Source organism: Myxine glutinosa, chromosome 13 (assembly GCF_964187855.1).
Source record: "Myxine glutinosa chromosome 13, kmMyxGlut1.1, whole genome shotgun sequence".
Taxonomy (NCBI): domain Eukaryota; kingdom Metazoa; phylum Chordata; class Myxini; order Myxiniformes; family Myxinidae; genus Myxine; species Myxine glutinosa.
In genome coordinates, this window is record NC_136273.1 from 41,153,318 (window position 1) to 41,171,434 (window position 18,117).

The 18,117-nt window shown below is 45.4% G+C and overlaps 1 protein-coding gene across 2 annotated transcripts in view; it reads left to right on the forward strand.

Moving 5' to 3' along the window:
* The window catches only part of NUP160 (nucleoporin 160), a 130,046-nt gene that overhangs the window by 48,149 nt on the left and 63,780 nt on the right, over window positions 1–18,117 (forward strand). For both annotated transcript variants that reach the window (XM_068134316.2, XM_068134315.2), the window contains exons 13-20: window positions 14,530–14,658; window positions 14,757–14,856; window positions 14,976–15,141; window positions 15,314–15,426; window positions 16,724–16,848; window positions 17,051–17,175; window positions 17,657–17,718; window positions 17,893–18,025. In XM_068134316.2, the coding sequence (XP_067990417.1) occupies window positions 14,530–14,658; window positions 14,757–14,856; window positions 14,976–15,141; window positions 15,314–15,426; window positions 16,724–16,848; window positions 17,051–17,175; window positions 17,657–17,718; window positions 17,893–18,025 (953 nt within the window). The remainder of the gene's footprint in view (window positions 1–14,529; window positions 14,659–14,756; window positions 14,857–14,975; window positions 15,142–15,313; window positions 15,427–16,723; window positions 16,849–17,050; window positions 17,176–17,656; window positions 17,719–17,892; window positions 18,026–18,117) is intronic.

The following is an 18,117-nucleotide window of genomic DNA, read 5'->3' on the forward strand; positions in this document are numbered from 1 at the left end:
GGCAGATCTTGTGTGTCCTGCAGGAATATTTGGGGGACAGAGCACAGACAGAACAGGGGGAGCAAGGCCGGAGAGGAGTCAGTCAAAGACAGAAAACCACCTACCTGCCTGCGGTGAGAGAGAGAGAAAGACCCTCTGAATCAGCTTCATCGCGGGAGATTTCAATGATTCTGAATGCTTCTGTTTCAACCGCGTGAAGCCGAGCTAGGTGTGAGGAAGGAGCACCAGCCCAGAGGGAAGAACAGTATTCCATTGAGCTGCGGAAGAAAGCTTTGTATGTGATGGGGAGCTCAGAAGTGCCCAGAAAGGACTTCGCACGATGGAGGATGCCCAGTCGGCGATTGGCTTTGGAGGCCAGGTTGGAAATGTAGTTTTCCACATTTCCACATTTGTGGTTTTCCTTTTGATAAACACAAACGATCCAAAACATGCGTGGGAGGGGGGAAGGGGAGACAAAAACTGGTTTTTATAATGCTCGGTCGAGCGTGTACCTCTGCCACGCTGAACATTTTACGTCTTTACGTCTTGTATATAGGCTAGATCTGCATCCGGACCTTAAACAAAAATCGAATCGGGTTGTAGTTGGCTCCTACCCAACACATCCACCAAGTTTCGTCCAAATCCGTCCAACTTTCTGAGACATTGTGGTATATATTATATATTGTTTTTGGACTTGGACCCCCCCCCCCCCGTAACAGAATGCCACGAGACCGAGCGCCGAACAGTCGGGACTTGTATAAGATCCCTCAAGGTTGGCCCTTTGACCGAACCTTCTCTTCAAGCTCAAGACAACAACAAACAACAACAACAACAGGCATTTTAAGGCCATTTTCCCTGCTAGAGCGGGGGTTAGCCTTGCGGGCCCCATGACAATCTTCTCCATTTTGCCCTATTTTCTGCATCTCCCCTTGTTAACCCCCTTGCCCGCATTTCTTCTTCCACCACCTTTAGCCAAATCTTTCTCGGTCTTCCCCGTCCTCTACCTCTACTTCCGCAGTTCCAAAAACAAGTCGCCCGACTTACAACTTCATTGCCCCCCACCCCCCTTTACCCCTTGGCCGTGACAGCCAAACAGCTCCTCGTGCTGTTACCCCGCCGGTGGGGGTCTCAACACACCAGGCTCCATTGCCTCCTGCTTCCTTGCAGCTACACGGGTCGCCGGGAGTCTCACTCACCCCAGGGCGCCCTACAGACCCACCACCGACGGGCTCCAATTTCCAGACACCACTGGCTGTCAGGGGTAATTGCTGGAGAGGGGATCCGCAGTCATCGCTCCTCTAGAGCCTGATGTGTACCTGCGGACACGCACACCTTCCCCACCCACACCTTCCCCACCCACAAAATCCACAAAACAGATTTCCTCCCCCGCTGCCATTCAATTCTCTAACACATTTTCAATCAAAAGATGTTACAACGAGTTGCCATGGCCTGCTTCAATGTGAAATCCCCATTTTCATTTCAATCACATTTCTATACACAATAATCATTACTCACACTCGATTTCCATTTTTCATCCTCTCGACCACACAAAAACACAAAACCTCCACACATAAACAAACGCCACCCACAAGACACTGTGTGGCACACATTCCAATCCCCTCACCGACCATGCCATCACTCTCACCCGCCCCCTACTCCAAATTACATGTCCCCAATTTCTCAAGCAAGTACTGAACCCTGGGACAGTGGGACAGTACACATCCAAGCACTTACCTCAAGTACAGGTAGTTGTAGGTTGGTCGGGTCCAAGTGTCATCCACCCTAGAAAATCCCAAAATTTATCCAATTGGACCAATCAAACTCACCAAATTGCTCTTTTATTCCACTGTACTGGCAGATCCGCCAGTACGTATGTGGATCCGCCTCCAACGGTGAACTGTACTAAACTACTACATTTGGCTACGACAGCTCCGCACCTCGACCGTGCAAGGGTCATCGGGACAAACTGAGCAGTCGAAACGCCAACATGACCCATGAGTGTCCATAAGGGTGTGACCCACCATCCATCCTTCGGCCCCCCTGCGAGGAACACGGCCGCACCAGCCCCAGCTGGCCAATGTGGTGAGCACCTGCTGCCAACAACACTACCACACTCACAACCTCGGCCCTGGGGGAGACGGTCGCAGTGCGTGGCATCCACATCACGTCACCTGCGCCGCCCTCATTCCCCAGTCCACACAACTGCAGCCCCCAGTGCCCACCCACACTTGACCACGCCAAGGTCCAGTCAACAGCCATTCTCCACCAGGAGTCTCCTCCAGAAGACATGGTCCACACACCTCGGACACCTACAGCACCACGTTGACCCCCCAGACTACCCACCACATCACCACAACCCTGCGTCTCAAATATTGGCGCAGTCACCCCCATAACCAGTTGAAGGCTGTGTCCTGCTAACCTGTCAATTTTATCTCAGCCTCCCAACACTTTGGTCTAACACACCTGGATCAATAATGGTGCCACTACTGTCAGTGTCCACTATGGTATCACCAAAATTCACCCTTAAATTTACATCTAACCCTCAGATTACCATGCCAAATATTTTTCACATTTTACTAATCTCACCAAAGAAGGGTGCTTCTCCATACACATGCCAGCCGAGCATGGCCCATATGCTCGGCTCATTACAAATTCCCATTCACATTCCCATGGCTCTCCCCAAGCCGAGAGTCCACAAATCATAACAGATCATCTGTGGAAGATCATTCTCACCCCATCACGTTCCACAGATGCTCCAATGGTTGTCCGGTGGGCTATCTCATTCCTGTCCATGCGGTTCGACCCGCGTCCATAGACCAGCACAGCATGGCAGGTCACCACATGCTGGCTGTCCCAGAGTCTCAGGGAGAGGGTGTCAGGCCGCTTGCCCGGGCGGTCACCACATCAGGCCCATGTTGGCCGTCCGCGATGCCACTACCAAAGTGCGACCCACAACACCTCCCCCTAGTGGTCCTCATAATACGCCATCCTAGGCTGTGAGAAACCACCTCGGACCCCCTGGAGGTCGTAATCCCCACCAGGGTCCGGTGACCCTGTTGACCCGAGCCACCCGCTTGGGCGGCACCCCGATGGACAAGAAACGCCACACTCCACCAGACGCCCCGTGGGCCCAGGTCGTACCATGACACCCATGGCTGGACCCCACGTCCACATCTCGTCAGCCCAGCCCCCCAGCTGGCTGGCATAACCAAAATTTTGTAAGGGGCACCTTTTCCCCGAGGCCATCCCCCATGATCTCTCCTTGTCCAAATTCTGCAGCCCAGGGACCAACTCCAAGGCTGTGCCACATCAATTTCCCATTTAAACATAAATTTATTTCTTCTTTTAAAATTTTTGATGTTCCGTCCCAAACCGCAGCTGCAGGTAACAACCCCCTCCTCGGGTTGTTCTGCCCCTCCCTGCAGCTGTTCCAAATTTCCTACGGGGACCAAATCCTCCGAGGCTCTATCTCCCGACTCATCCACATCCGAATCCAGCTCAGAGCCAAAACACTCCCCCAACTGAGTGTTCAATTTCGGAGTCTCTGGTACCCAATCGTTTTTGTGGTGCTCAGCCTGACCCCCCAAGTCACCCAAGTCAGGCACTCGGTCAGCTCAATCTCCTTTACCTCTGACCGACTCACCTCAACCCCCAAGCTCCCTTGGACCTGGTCAAACTCTTCCCCAATGGTACTGTCACAGGTCTCCAGCCCCTGGGTAAAATCCTGTACAGCACTCACATCATCATTACCCCCAATCAGTTCTGCCCCCCACAGGGTTTCATCAATACATACCCGGTACGGCTCCGTTACCCGGACCCCCAATACCTCTACCCCCTCTTGCTCTGCACAAATGCCCTGGTGCAGCACAAATTCAAATTCATCCCCCTGCTGATGAATTGTGACATCCACTCGGCCCCGACAACCTTCCAGGCCTTCATGTGACAAACATTCCCCATTTACTTCTGTACACTCCCCATTTACCTGCAGACACTCCCCATTCACCTCCAATTGTTCATTCATCTCCCTCTTTTCATTCCCCTGGTCACTCATTCGTTTGTTCATTCCCTCTATCTTTCCTTCCAACCGAACACTCATCTCCTTATTTCCTTCCCCTGTTCACTCCTTCGTTCATTCATTCCTCCACATTTCCTTCCAAACTATCACTCATTCTTTTGATCTGTTCACCCCGGGCATTAATGCTGTTATTCAGTTGCTCCAAGTTATTATTCATTCCCTTAATTTCTCCCCTCAATTCATCCTTCATTACCCTCATGTCATTCATTCCCTCAATTTGCCTAAATAATCGATCCCATGGCTGGTCGGGTATCTGGGCTGTTCCATTCATTTCCCGGCCTGGGACAGGGTAGGCTCCATCTCTACCCTCCACCCCATCTATAATATTATCGGCTCACTTCTAACACTTTCCACACCTTCTACCCTTTCCTCCATTTCACGCACCCCCTCCATCTGTCTAGAGAAGGTCGTTTCCCCGTGCGTGTTTTACCTTAGAAAATTTAAATTTAGTGACACACTGTCCGCGCCTTTTCCCACTCCAATCGACTAAAAATTTTTTGGATCGCCTCGACTATAAAAAAATTTCTTCCGAATTCTCCACACTCTTGACACTAATTTCCATCAAAGGGGTTCAAAATCCCACTCCTTGACAACAGTTGTTGTGTGATCAAGAAGTTCGTATCCCACTCCTGACTACCAGTTGTAGCGTGACTCCCCTCGGTTAAGACCGGGGAAATCACGAATAGCCAAATCGAGCTTTAACTCAGGTGACGTTCAATGGCGGATTTTGCTTTATATATATGCGCGGGGGAGGAAAGATAGAGGAAGAAGAACCGGAAGATTTACCTGACGGTGCACGCGCAGTCTTCAACCTGCGAAAAGTAACACAAAAACGACGGATTGTAGGTAGAAAAATAAACATGGCTTTATTGCCGGACCCCAAGAACAAAGAACGCGACGGTAAAAATTAAACCCCTCTAATGGAGCGCTCCCACACAGACTTCAACTACAGGACAAATGGAAGGATAAATAAAGCAATCGTTGTGTTCTGTGTGGTGCGTCTTATCTTTGTGGTTCGTGTGTCAGGGGTCGTCAGGGATCGTCCGGCTGGTCAGGCTCCGGTGTGTCCTTGCTTGTGCTCTGCCAGGTCAACCGAGCCACCCGCTCGCCCCAGTCCCGTCCACTGGCATCCACAGGCCTTCCGCGCGACTCGAACGGTCGCGTGCAGCTCGCCCCTCCGGCCATGCCTGGCCCCGTCCATGCGGAGTCGCTCGCTTGTCCGGAACCAAGATGAGAGATTCGACGGCAGAGGAATGCGCAAAGGGCAACAGGAGAAGAAGGGAAGAAAAAGGCAGTGGTGAAGATAGGCAGAGGCGAAGAGAGAGGAGAAAGGAAAAATGTCCGTCTCCGCTCACTTTTATCAGACGTGGTCTGACATCATCGGCGCTTCTCGTCCAATCAGTGCGTCGCTTCTTACTCGTCTTTCGCACCCTCCTTTCTGATTGGCCAAGCGCTTCGCGCCTTTGGTGTTACGTCATTGGTCGGTGGCCAATCAGTGTGGCACGTCCTTCATCTTCCTTACTCTGCCAATCGGCGACCCGCCGACTACTCGCCCCCTGCCCTGACCAATTGCTGCCCCTTTGGGCGTGTCCATTGCCTGCCTGCGCGATGTTTGCTTGCCATGCCGCCAGTGTGTGAAATTGGGGCATATAGTTACCAGCCATTTGGGCTGGTAACTTTTGAGAGTTACCAGCCCGAAGAACTGAGATGAAAATAAGGACTCAAATTGGTGCATTTTAGGAGTGTTCAGGAATAAACTCCCTAAAAACCTAATAGCAACTATAGGTCTTCTCGAATAATTAAATTAAAAAACACTAGTGAATAATATTTTCATGACACCAAATACGTTTTATTGTCAGAAAAGTGAGGAAATTTTATAAAAAGTTTGTGCATAGATCGATCAACATGTGCAGGACAGTCACAGTTGATAACTTGATGGTGAGTTAAAGTAATACAAAGTTGAGAAAAACTTGAGGTCTAGTAGTCGGTCTATGATCTATCACATTTCTTGTTAGTTTTACATATCTTCCACGGCAGCCTGTAAGTCCTCAATGTCATCCAGAACCACGTCTTCGCAGTCAGTGTCAAGGCCGGACTCATAATCCGACTGTTTGTCAGCTGCTGATATTGGCTCCGGCAGACCAGCTCCCTCCCACCACAGGTTCACCACCTGCAACAGCAGCAGCATCTATCTCCGTGACCTGATCCCGCACCAGCTCTGGCAACAAGCTGGCCCCTGCTCCGCTCCGGGTGAAGTTGGGCCTTCTCGTCTCTTGGAACAGCTGTTCCAGAAGTTGATTGCTGGCTTAGGCTCAAAGTCGGTGATGTCCGCAGATTCTAGTTGGATGCAGAGCAAATCCGACATTGTTGTTGACTTGAGCTTGTTCCTGAGATCATTCTTCATGATCTTCATTTGTGAGAATCCTCGCTCACATTCGGCCGAGCTGGCTGGCAGTGTCAATATCAGGTCAATGACTGCCAGGATGTTGGGGCACACAGGAAAGTGTAGGGCAAAATCTATCCAGACCACCGGGCTGGCAACTCAATAAAGATACCAGCCCGGGACAAAAGTTACCAGCCACGGGCTGTCGGGCTGGCGTTAATTTCGCACACTGCATGCCGCCGTAGTGCGTGGTCGCTTCCTGGCTGTTCTTCCGTAGGTTATTGTGGTGGAGGGGGAATTTAATTAGTGTGGTGCTAATGGGCCTAACAACTGTCTATTAGGGCATTGCCTTACGGGACACAGGTATGATCACAGAGGGAACGATGTGCAGTGGAATTTTATCCTTATGCCCTAATTCTAGTTAACAAGCCCCGCCCCCTCATGGCGGGACACAGATTCGCAGCTTACCCCAACATTCAGGCTAGACAGAACTTATTACAGGTGAGGTTCCCTATCATGACAGCCGGAGCATCTACCTATGCAGATCTACCTGGATCTATATATGCCCTACCCAAAATTCATAGCAATTTATTTATAAGCATAAACCTTTGCTCTCAATCCCACAAATTCACTCATTATCTATACCTGGTTTTGGCTTAATGGTTAGAGTGGCTGGCTTGGGATCCTAAGGTCCTGAGTTCGAATCCCGTTGAATTAACGTTGGGTGGGGTGACTCAGCCTGGCATCCTTCCGAGGTCGGCAAAATTAGTACCAGATAACTGGTTATAGAGAGGCATTGCTTCAGCGGCATACGCGCCCACAGAAAAATGATGCAACCAGCGGCCGGGTGGCGTCGCACAAACCACCACCACTCATTATCTTTCCACCAAATTCATCTTTAAACTTTCCAATAAACTTTTTATTATATGTAGAGAATTGTTTATTGTCTGATTTATAATTGCTTGTATAATAAATATCAACATCCTGAGACATATCCTTATAAATATCTTCTGTATTGATTTTCAAAATAAAACTGTCTGCGTCCATATAAAGTAGATTAATATTATTCACATATTTCTTCTTTAAGTTGTTGTAAAAGTAGTCATACATTAATAATTTTGACAGGGCTGGTAGAATAGCCTACAGGTGCACATGCTGGCGTTTGAGCCTGGCGTCCCACAGTAACGTTTGTTAAGAACGGGCAAGTTATCGCTGGAAACCCTAATTAATTGCAACTTCCTGCTCAAACCTACAGGAGGGCACTGCATCAGTAGCACAGCTGTGCCCCCAGCGAATGACAGCCACATGTGCTGCATATGAGATAATAATAATAATAATAATTGTACACCGCTCCTTTCATCTCCATGTGCTGCATGATGTCATCTCCGGGCACCAACGGGGGCCTGACGATGACGCGTGCTGAAAGGGAGTACTAATTTTTCACTCCGTTTGTTTGTTTTCTTGTTTGTCCGGGCGATATCTCAACCATCCTTTGAGCTATGAAGCTGAAATTTAGGCACAATGGTGGGCATGTGCTTTGGCAAAAACGGTGCTTTTTTGTTTTTTGATTAATTAATTGATTAATTACTTGATTAATTATTATCGATTAATTAAATACTTATTTATTTCCTTTCTCATCTGGGCAATATCTCAAGCACCATTTGAGTTAGGAAGCTGATATTTGGACACTAGTGACCAAGTGATTTGACTGTAAAGGGTATTTTTGATTTATTGATCAATCAATTAATCGATTAATTATTTATTGATTAATCAATTATTTTATTTTTTCAATTAATTGCGTATTTAATTAATTTTCAAAAAGTTACAGCTTCGGATGAAGCACTGGTGTTTGAGGTATGCTATTAGCCAATTGGTAAAAAAATATTTTACGATCATTCTTTTTTGATTTTAATTATGCAATTAATCAATTATTTTTACACCTCTCCATCCCAATACAGTCTCTATGAGCTGCATGGCAGTATCGCCGGGCGCAGAAGGCACCCCAGCAATGCCGTGCTTGATGATATTTATTTATTTGGCACGGGGGCAGTGTACTTTGAATGTATCTGTACTTGTTTATTTATGACTCATAAAGGTGCTTGTACAGTAAGTAATACCTCGCTTTGCGCTACCCTGAGAACGCTGATTCGTTATCGAGCCTGGATCATATATCTATATATATTTTTAAACAAAAAGACAAAAAGGAAAGACAATCCACAACATGCAGCACTCACTGAGTAAACTCACCCACTGCTATTGTTTGTATGCACATGCTCTGAGCCAATCGGGTGGAAGTGGGCCGTGTGTTAGACTTGGCTACATTGATCATTAGAACAACTTCCAACAATGCAGACAAGATAACAGCTTCTGCCTACCACTTTGTTAACAAAAACAAAGATGTCTTTGTCAAGAAGATGTTTGTCGGAGAAGATGGAGAGCCCGTTAAGCTTGGTTCGACATGTTGTTAAGCGCCATAGTAACTTTCTCGGCATCCGTATCAGTGGCGACGCTGCGAGCGCTGACTACCAGCCATCCCTTGAATTCCTTGAGCTGTTGTTTACTATCTGTATCACAGTATTTATAAAATAATATGTTTACCAACTGTATTATTATTAACTAGTATAGAAGCCCATCATAAATGACGGGTTGGAGTTATTTCATTTGAAATGTTCAAGGAGAATGGAAGATATGATGTTTCATAGCAAGAAAAGCGTTATTTTAAAATACATGTACAAATGTGGCCCTATTGTCTCTATCTTCTGGGACTTTTCGTTTCGACCGTCCAGTCTCGTGAGCGTGCCAAAGTCTGAAGTCTCGGCCTAGCATCAGGTGTGCTTATATCTTCTTTATTTGTTACACATCCAAGGATGTCAATGAACACTCATTTTACTATGCGTGTGTTGCACATCATGTGCAGAGAGTTTCACCTCCCTGCACCTTGTATTGTACACCGCTCCTTTCTTATGCCATCTCCAGGCATTGCAAATCGTCATTGCCGGGCACCGAAGGGGGCTCGGCAGTGACGCACGCTGAAAGAGAGTACTCAGTTTTCACTCTGGTTTCTTGCTTTCTTTCTTGCTTTCTTGCTTTCTTGGTTGTCCGGGCGATATCTCAGCCATCCTTTGAGCTAGGAAGCTGAAATTTCGGCACAATAGTGAGCAAGTCCTTTGTCAAAAACGGTATTTTTTTTTTTGGATTAATCAATAAATTGAGGAGTTATTTAATTATTAGCGATTAATTAAGTACTTATTTAATTAATCAAATTTCCTTTCTCTTCTGACCATTAACTCAGGCACCTTTTGAGTTAGGAAGCTGATATTTGGACATGCCAATGACCAGGTGATTTGGCTGCAAAGGATATTTTTGATTTATTAATTAATCAATTAATCGATTAATTATTTAATTATTCGATTAATGCCAAAAAAAATTTTTTTTTTTTTTAAGTTACAGATTCTGATGAAATAGTGGTAGTTTATGTGTTCTCTGACCAAATTGATCAATAATTTAATTTTTTTATGATTATTATTATTATTTTTTCATTATTAATCATTTATTTATTTTCTTTCTCATTTGGCCAATATCTCAGGCACCTTTTGAGCTGGGAAGCTAATATTTGGACATGAGTGACCAAGTGATGTGGCTATCAAGGATATTTTTGATTTATTGATTAATCATTTCATCTATTAATTATTTATTGATTAATCGATTAATTATTTATTGAGTAATCAATTAATTATTTAATTTTTTATAAATGACTTATTTAATTACATTTCTAAAAGATACATCTTCGGATGAAGCACTCGTGGTTTAGTTATGCGATTAGCCAATTGATTATGAAAATATTTTGTGATAATCTTTTATTGATTTTAATTATACAATTAATCAATCAATTAGTGTACACCTCTCCCTCCCAATGCAGCCTCAATGAGCTGCGCTGCGGTATTGCCGGGCGCCGAAGGCGCCCCGGCAATACCGCGCTGCAGCATATTTAATTATTTGGCATGGGGCGGTGTACTTTGAATGTATGTGTACTTGTTTATTTATTTATTTATTTTAAAACATTTCTGTACAATGTTTGCTCCCTGGTGTTGGGCTAGCGGCTAGGGTCCTAGGATCCTGGGTTCGAATCCCGGTCGATCGCTGAATTAACGCCAGGGGGGTTGACTCAGCCTGTCATCCTTCCGAGGTCGGCTAATTGAGTACCAGTTCACTGGTAATTCCCTGTTTGTCGTAAAAGGCGACAAAAAGGGTTGGCGGCAGGAAGGGCATCCGGCCGCAAAACATTGCTTCAAAAAGGGGACCGAAAAACAACAACAACCATGGTCCCCGAAAAAGGCCAACCCCCGCTTGCGGGGAAAAAATGGCCTCTAAAGGTGGCTTTTCTGTACAATGCCCTTGAAGCTCACTTTGCAAGTCACCGTCTGCAATTCCAATAGAAGAGATGCAATTGCTCTTCTTTTGTGTCTTTGGGGTCCTCGGGGTCTTTTGGTTACTTGGGGACTTTTGGGTCCTTGAGGTGTTTTGAGTGTTCTTGGTCATCTAGGTCTTTCGGGTCTTTGGAGTCCTTGCGGTCTTCTGTGTCTTTTGTGTCCTCAGACTTTTGGGTCCTCGGGGACTTTTGGGTCATCGAGATATTATGGGTCCTTTGGGTCCTCGGAGTCTTTTGACCATAGTGAACACAGTCATGTGAAAAGATTGACCTTTAAACCCCTACTCGTATCGTCCTTATGAAGGGAGAGAGACTTGAAACTTGAACTTTATTATTATCCACATCAAAATCAACAACACAGTAAAAAATGATTGGATAATAGGAACCAGAAAATAACATAAGATGCTAATCGGGTCTGGTACCTTACATTTAAACATTTTAATTGGTTTGATTTATTAACATGCAGTTAATCTCGCATTAAATACTCTGTAAGAGTTTTACGGAAGCAGTGTCACGAGGTTTTCTTTCTCGTATCCAACGGTAATTAATTTCAAAATTGACTACCCGTGTATGATATCGACAATTTCCCCAAGAGATGTGCGACATTTTGGTACGTCCCGTTTTTCACTTTCCTTTTGTCTGGTATGATATTTATGTTGTATTAAAGAACAAAATTGACCAATTGAGTGTGGTGTTATTTATTTATCAAATCATACATAAGGCTACAAACAGACAGTCTATGCAATTGGAAAAACATTCATTTATTTAAACAAAGGCTTTGGCTGTGACATAATTTTAGTAATGGTAATAGTACACAAAGCCATCTTCTAAGTTAATATTATAAACTTCAAATTAGGTTCATAGGTGCTACCCCACACTTCTATTCCAAATGTAATATGTGGCTGTATAAATAAATGCCTTATAAATTAAAATCAAAATGCGTCTTGGGAGAAAGTTTCACAATTCATATAAAATGCAAACTTTTTGCCGGATCAATTTATTAACCTTTTCAATCTGATTTTTTCAAGTGGAGTGCTTTTCTATAATCAACCCAACAAATGATGTATGATCAACCTCACTTATTGTGGTTTCTGCAATCGTGAGGCTTCCATGTACTGTGATAGTTTTCCGTCGCCCTCCAATAAGCATGTAATTTGTCTTGGATAAATTAATTGTGAGTTTATTTACATTACACCAACTTGTGACCATTTCCACATGTGTATTTACTTCTCTCATATCTACTGTGGCTTGGCCCTTTGGGAAAGTATGAAATAAATTGGAATCGTCTGCAAAGAATCTAAAATTAAAGTAGTCGGTGGCATTTGGCAAATAATTCATATAAACAAGAAGCAAAGTTGGTCCCAAGACTGAGCCTTGTGGAACAGAGCAATATATACAACCGTCTGTTGAAACCATTTGGGATCCGGGTCGCTCATAAACCACGGTCCACACTCTGTGCACAGCTATGCAGGCCTAAAGACTAGACTCGACAAATGAATGTGGTCTATGAAATCCCTCTGTCGTGACTGTGATCCTAATTATGTGTGCCAGGCGACCCAGCGACTCGCGACACGGTTGACGCAACACCAGCAAGCAGTAGCACATGGAGACGAGCCGTCACTGATAACGACACGTTGTTTGCAAATAACAACACAATTTTGCCTGGGGAAACACGGTCGTCAAAGTCTCGGCACCTGGCCGTGCATGTCGGGAAATCCTAGAAGCATGGCTGTCAGGCACACGGTAGATTAACCGTCGTATTGATCTTCATGCGTCGTATTGAGGATTATGTATTCACCCACATCCCCCCACCTATGGGAGTGGGGGCTGGGCCCGACGCCTGTGACCCTGGAAGGCACGAGGTGCAGGAAACAGAATCAATAGCTCAGACACCTGAACCAGAAGCAGACCCGCCCATCAATCCCACTCTCTTTGTTAGATCGATCCCGAATCTCATACACATTGGACTCCCTCACCCTCACCCCCCCCCCTCTCCCCACCCGCTGCCGAATCGGAGTGCGTAGCCATTTCCGTCAGACATAATAAAGTACAGCTGCTTCAATTACAGCTGCGCATTTCATGGTGCCATCACCACTCTGAGGAAGGAAGATATTATTCCTCTGAAATGTCAGGATTTATAAACAAAGAACATCAACAAAGAACATAATTTATGGCTCAGCTTGCGTTCACTTTCCATATGTCTCCTAAGGTGTGTGTGTGTGTGTGTGTGTGTGTGTGTGTGTGTGTGTGTGTGTGTGTGTGTGTGTGTGTGTTAGTGTTAGTTAGTTAGTTATTTTCTCCATATTCTCATCACAAAGGTATGTCGAAAATCTGAAGACAAAAGCTCAAATGGTAAAAACGTTATTGCCTGGATAGACACACGTACACACGCAAATTGCAAAACCAAGTCTCCCTCTGTATGGGCTGCCCGACGAGTTTGGCCAAAGCTGAACAAGTGGGGTCGAGGCCATTTATTCCTGCAACCCATGCCTGCAGAGAACAGTTTTGTTTTTTAGAATGCCGGTCCCATTTTTCATCCAATCATCATGCAACTTTGTATGAAGCTTTTGCCATTGCACACATTTCTTATTTAGTCATCTTGGTAGTGGGATGGCTTTGAAGGCCGTAAAATACAAGTTGATGAGTCTTTTCCTAGTGTTGGGAAAGGAAGTGCGAGCACATCTACACTTGCTACTGGAGATGGTTCGAGCCCCAATTTACCAAGCCCGAACTGAAAAAAACGTGAAAAGGCAGGAGTCCTGAATCGATTTTCCAGTAATTCCCAGAAAACTGTTTTCCGCAAATAAATACTAGCTTGGGTTCTATTTTTTTGAATGTTTTTCTCAGCTCAAACTCGGCCTCCAGTCTAACCTCCATCATATCTTTCTAACCTCCATCATAAACAGTGTGGCACTGATTTCATCTCATTCACACGAGGGCCTCGGCAACGTTCCACAACATGGTCAAGGATTGCTGTGGACTACTACTACAACGACATAATGCTACATAATAACGGTTCATGTGTCTATTGAAAATGCTTTCGAGAAGCAGTTATAAAGTTCATGTGGAAACATGCTGTTAATTTTGTTTTATTTGATGCAACGAACAACAACAACAACAACATGCATTTTAAGGCCATTTTCCCTGCTAGAGCGGGGGTTAGCCTTGCGGTCCCCTGACAATCTTCTCCATTTTGCCCTATTTCTGCGTCTCCCCTTGTTAACCCCCTTACCCGCATTTCTTCTTCCACCACCTTTTGTTTTATTTGAATGAATGAATATGAATGATCGTTTTAAGGCCATTTTCCCCCGCAAGAGCGGGGGTTAGCCTTGCGGGCCCCATGACAATCATGGTTCCCTGTTTGAGGCAATGTTTTTTTTATGACCGGATGCCCTTCCTGACGCCAACCTTTGGTTGCGCTCTTATGACACGCAGGGATACGGTGTACCTATTCTAAATCAGGGTACACACCGGGATCATTCATCCCAGCAAGCTGGTACTCAATTTGCCGACCTCGGAAGGATGACGGGCTGAGTCAACCCCCCTCAGCGATCGACCGGGATTCGAACCCAGGATCCTAGGATCCCAAGCCGGCACCCTAACCGCTAAGCCAACACCAGGCTGTTTTATTTGATACTGTTTATCTATTTATTTATTTTTCAGAAAGGCGTTGACACCGCTAACAGCTGGGCCAGGTTCCTTGCGTATGCGGCTCAGTATCAGCATTCTGCCGCAAAACCACTTTCACTCATTGTGTGCCCGCAATCAGGCCTGTCCTTATTGCTGTCTGCAGTGAGTTCTTCCTCGATCTTTTTTGTCTCTATTCCACTGCGTTTTATCTCCTTTTTATTTGAAAGCTTAAGTTTTTTTTTTTTTTTCTCTGTTTTCAGGGTGGTTTGTCTTTCCTCGTTCCTGCCCACCCTATTGACCGACTTGCTCTGTCCCCCGCTGGTTCCTTATCAAACACAATGCAATTTTCGGTTGACACAGGTAAGTTGGAGTTGCTGTATTGCCTTTCACTACCGCCTTTGCCAACTGTCTTGCGTACAGTTTGAGATAGAGTTGAAGTCGGTCCTTTCTTTCTTTGCCATCTTCTTCCTCACCTGCAGTATTCCTGCTGGCCAAGGCACGGGAAATCTCCGAGCAGTTGTGGAGAGAAGACGGCAATGGTGGAGAGTCTCACGGCGAGTGGATGGAGAGGGACATTGAGATTTGCAGTCCTTTGGAGCTGGAGGAGGTTGCACGTGAAGTCGCATTGCTGATTCGGGATAAATGGTGCGATGGTGGTTGGTGGTTTTTCAGGACAATGTAAACAGATAAATGGAAAAAATGTAATGACCCAAATATGTTTAGCTAATCTCTACAACCCTTGTAATCCAGAAGGTAATCGTATATACCTGTTGGAAGTTTACCTCATGGAAAACTCCCCCCACCCCTTGAACTCCAGTCCAGACATGGTGCAGCAGTTGAGCGTCATCCCTGAACTACCCACCGTAGTCAGACCTTTGCTCGAAGCTCTTCACCCCTCGAGCCCTGATGGATCAAATGCTGGAAGAGACGGTAAGCGAACCAAGTCGAGCAGCAAATTAAAGCCTGCCTGTAATGCCCTGTTAAAGCTCTGCCTTTACCTCCGTTCCCTCGATTCAATCTTTCCTTGCGATGAGAAAGCAAATTGTTTCCGGTGCGTTTACAAAACTTTCTCAAGGTTGTTGGTAATCACTTTACAAAGTTTTTAAAATTTACCTCACAAACTTATTGTGAATAATTTATCCCCATTCCGATTCCATGTTGAATGGACGACAATGCGATTAAAATGTTTGAATGTTATCGACACAGGGGAAATGAGGACACTCCCTCGAGCTGTTATTCGTGGCCTTGTGATAGTTGGCTTTGTGCATTATTGGCTTTTGTAGAGGAAGTAGGAGGGGTGGGGGATTGTGGGAGGTGGGGTGAAGGTGGCTAATTGAGCAGTTTTACTCTAAAAGTGGAGAAGCTAATTGTTATATAAAACAGTGGTGCATGTTAATGTTATATAGGCCCCAAACACCCAAATGGTGGATCTGTGCCTGCATTAGCAAGTTTGAGAATTACAACAAACTTAATAGAAACTATCACGTTTTCGAGTTAAAATGCATTGTTTTTTTTTTGTTTTTTTTGCCTCCATAACCGGAGGTATTGTGTTTTTGGGTTGTCAGTCCGTCCATGCGGCCCTTATTGGGGTTTTTTTGGTCACCACAATAACCTTGAAGCACTCAATGAATTTCAATCAAACTTGACAGTCCCATAGACTGTAATAAAAACATTAACTGATTCAATTTTGGGTTCAATGGGTCAAAGGTTGAGATGAAACGTAACAGCAGATTGGCACCTAATGTGGGTGGAAGAGTATCCCTCGATGCATTCGCATGAAATTCTACTTCCTGGTTATTGGTTACGGAGGTTGTTTTCACCGCTGTCTGTTCGTCTGTAAGCATGATAGCTCAAGATGTTAAGGCCGGATTATGACAAAACTTGGTGGATGAGTTACGTAGGTGGCAATAACGAGCCGATGAAACTTTGGTTCAGGTCCGGATCCAGATCCGGCCTATCGGTGGATTCGGAACATAAAGTGTTCGGCCTGGCGGAGGTATGCACTCTACTGAGTGTCATTCTACTTCCTGTATGTATGAGTCACATGTTGGTTTTGATATTTATATTTTTCCCCCCTGGATCGAAGCATCGTGTGAATTTACTTTCTCTTTTTGACTAAATGTATTAGAAATGTGAATAATCACTTTATACTCGTTTAACTGTTTGTTTTTCTGCATTCAATCATAACTGCTGGGATTGGCACGGTTGTTTAATCCACATTCCTCAGTGTGCACTTTGTATGCTGGGAATTTGCCCACCTCTGCCATCGCCGCCGTGACCGTCAGAGCTGCCCGTCTCCGTCTGCACATCTCGTTCTCTCTGCTCGCGATCCTAAATGCAGCACTCAACACGGTAATCCATCAGGTTTCCAGCTGTCTTCACATTTCCTCCCATCTGCACCTCCATTACTCGCGTGCCTCCCTTTCTTTCCCATCTGCTCAGCTTTTTGTTTTTGTTGTTTTCTGATTTTTTTTTTTTAATTCTCCATTCCCCCTTCCCCCACCCCTCTAACCGTCTCCTTTTCACCAGTTTTTACACTCCTATATCTCCACAGGACCGTCACCACAGGCTCCTCCTTGCCCTGATCAAATCTACTCTCCATCTCTGCCAAGCTTACCGGTTACTCTACCAAACCGCTCGCTCACTTGTCACTCTTCCCACCATGAGCTTTGCTTCAATGTATGTTAATTTGCCCCTTGTGCTACTCTTTGATTGGTCCATATTGCCATATGTTAATCTTTTTTTTGAAATGTTCTGAACAGCTTGTTATACATCCCAATTAATTTTTTTCCCAGTGATTCCTCACCCGTCCCTTCTCTCAGACTCGGCATCACCCATCCACTCCTACTCTAATTCCTCACCACTGCCTCCCACCCTCTCCCACTTCCCCTCCCCCACCCCTCTCCAACTCCGATTCCTTCTTGCGCACACCCTCCCAAGTACTGGCCTTTCTCTCTCACACTTTCTTGCCCCTCCATCCCACCCCAACCATCTGTCTCCTCTCCAAGATTGCCTCCTCTAATGTTCTCCATCCTATCCCCCACCCCGGCCCTCTTTCCTTTTTAAACCTTCATCCATCCCACCTTCTCTTATAATTTTTTCCCATTTACTTATGAATCTGATTTCTTTTAAACTCATAATTGGCCTTCTCCTGCTCCAGAGAAGTCACCATGCGACATCTTTCTGTGCTCGACTCTCGACCACTCGCCACTCATCTTGCAGGTAACATTGGCAGTCAACATTCCATTTTCGAGCATGCATCCCATTTAGATACCAATCGATTTTGAAACTTTTAACACTCTGCTTTGAAAAAGTCAGATGATTTAAACTGGCAGTCACCCGATGTTTGGTCGATTTATTAATTTTATGTTTTTGATTGAAACTCCCTGGGAGCAGCTCCAGTGTCAGTGGCCGAGGGGCTTCTCTTGGCATTGGGGCCGACGTCCCTGCTCCAGGCGAGCGAAGCCGCTGGAAGCACAAACTGGCCCCAGATCCTCGCACAGATGTGCCAGAGCCTCATGTACCTACTGTATCCTGCAAAAAGAATGCCAATAGATTTGGTGGGGAGGGGGAGGGGGGAGGGGAGGTTGAGCAATATTGGAAGTTTGTAATTGAAAAACA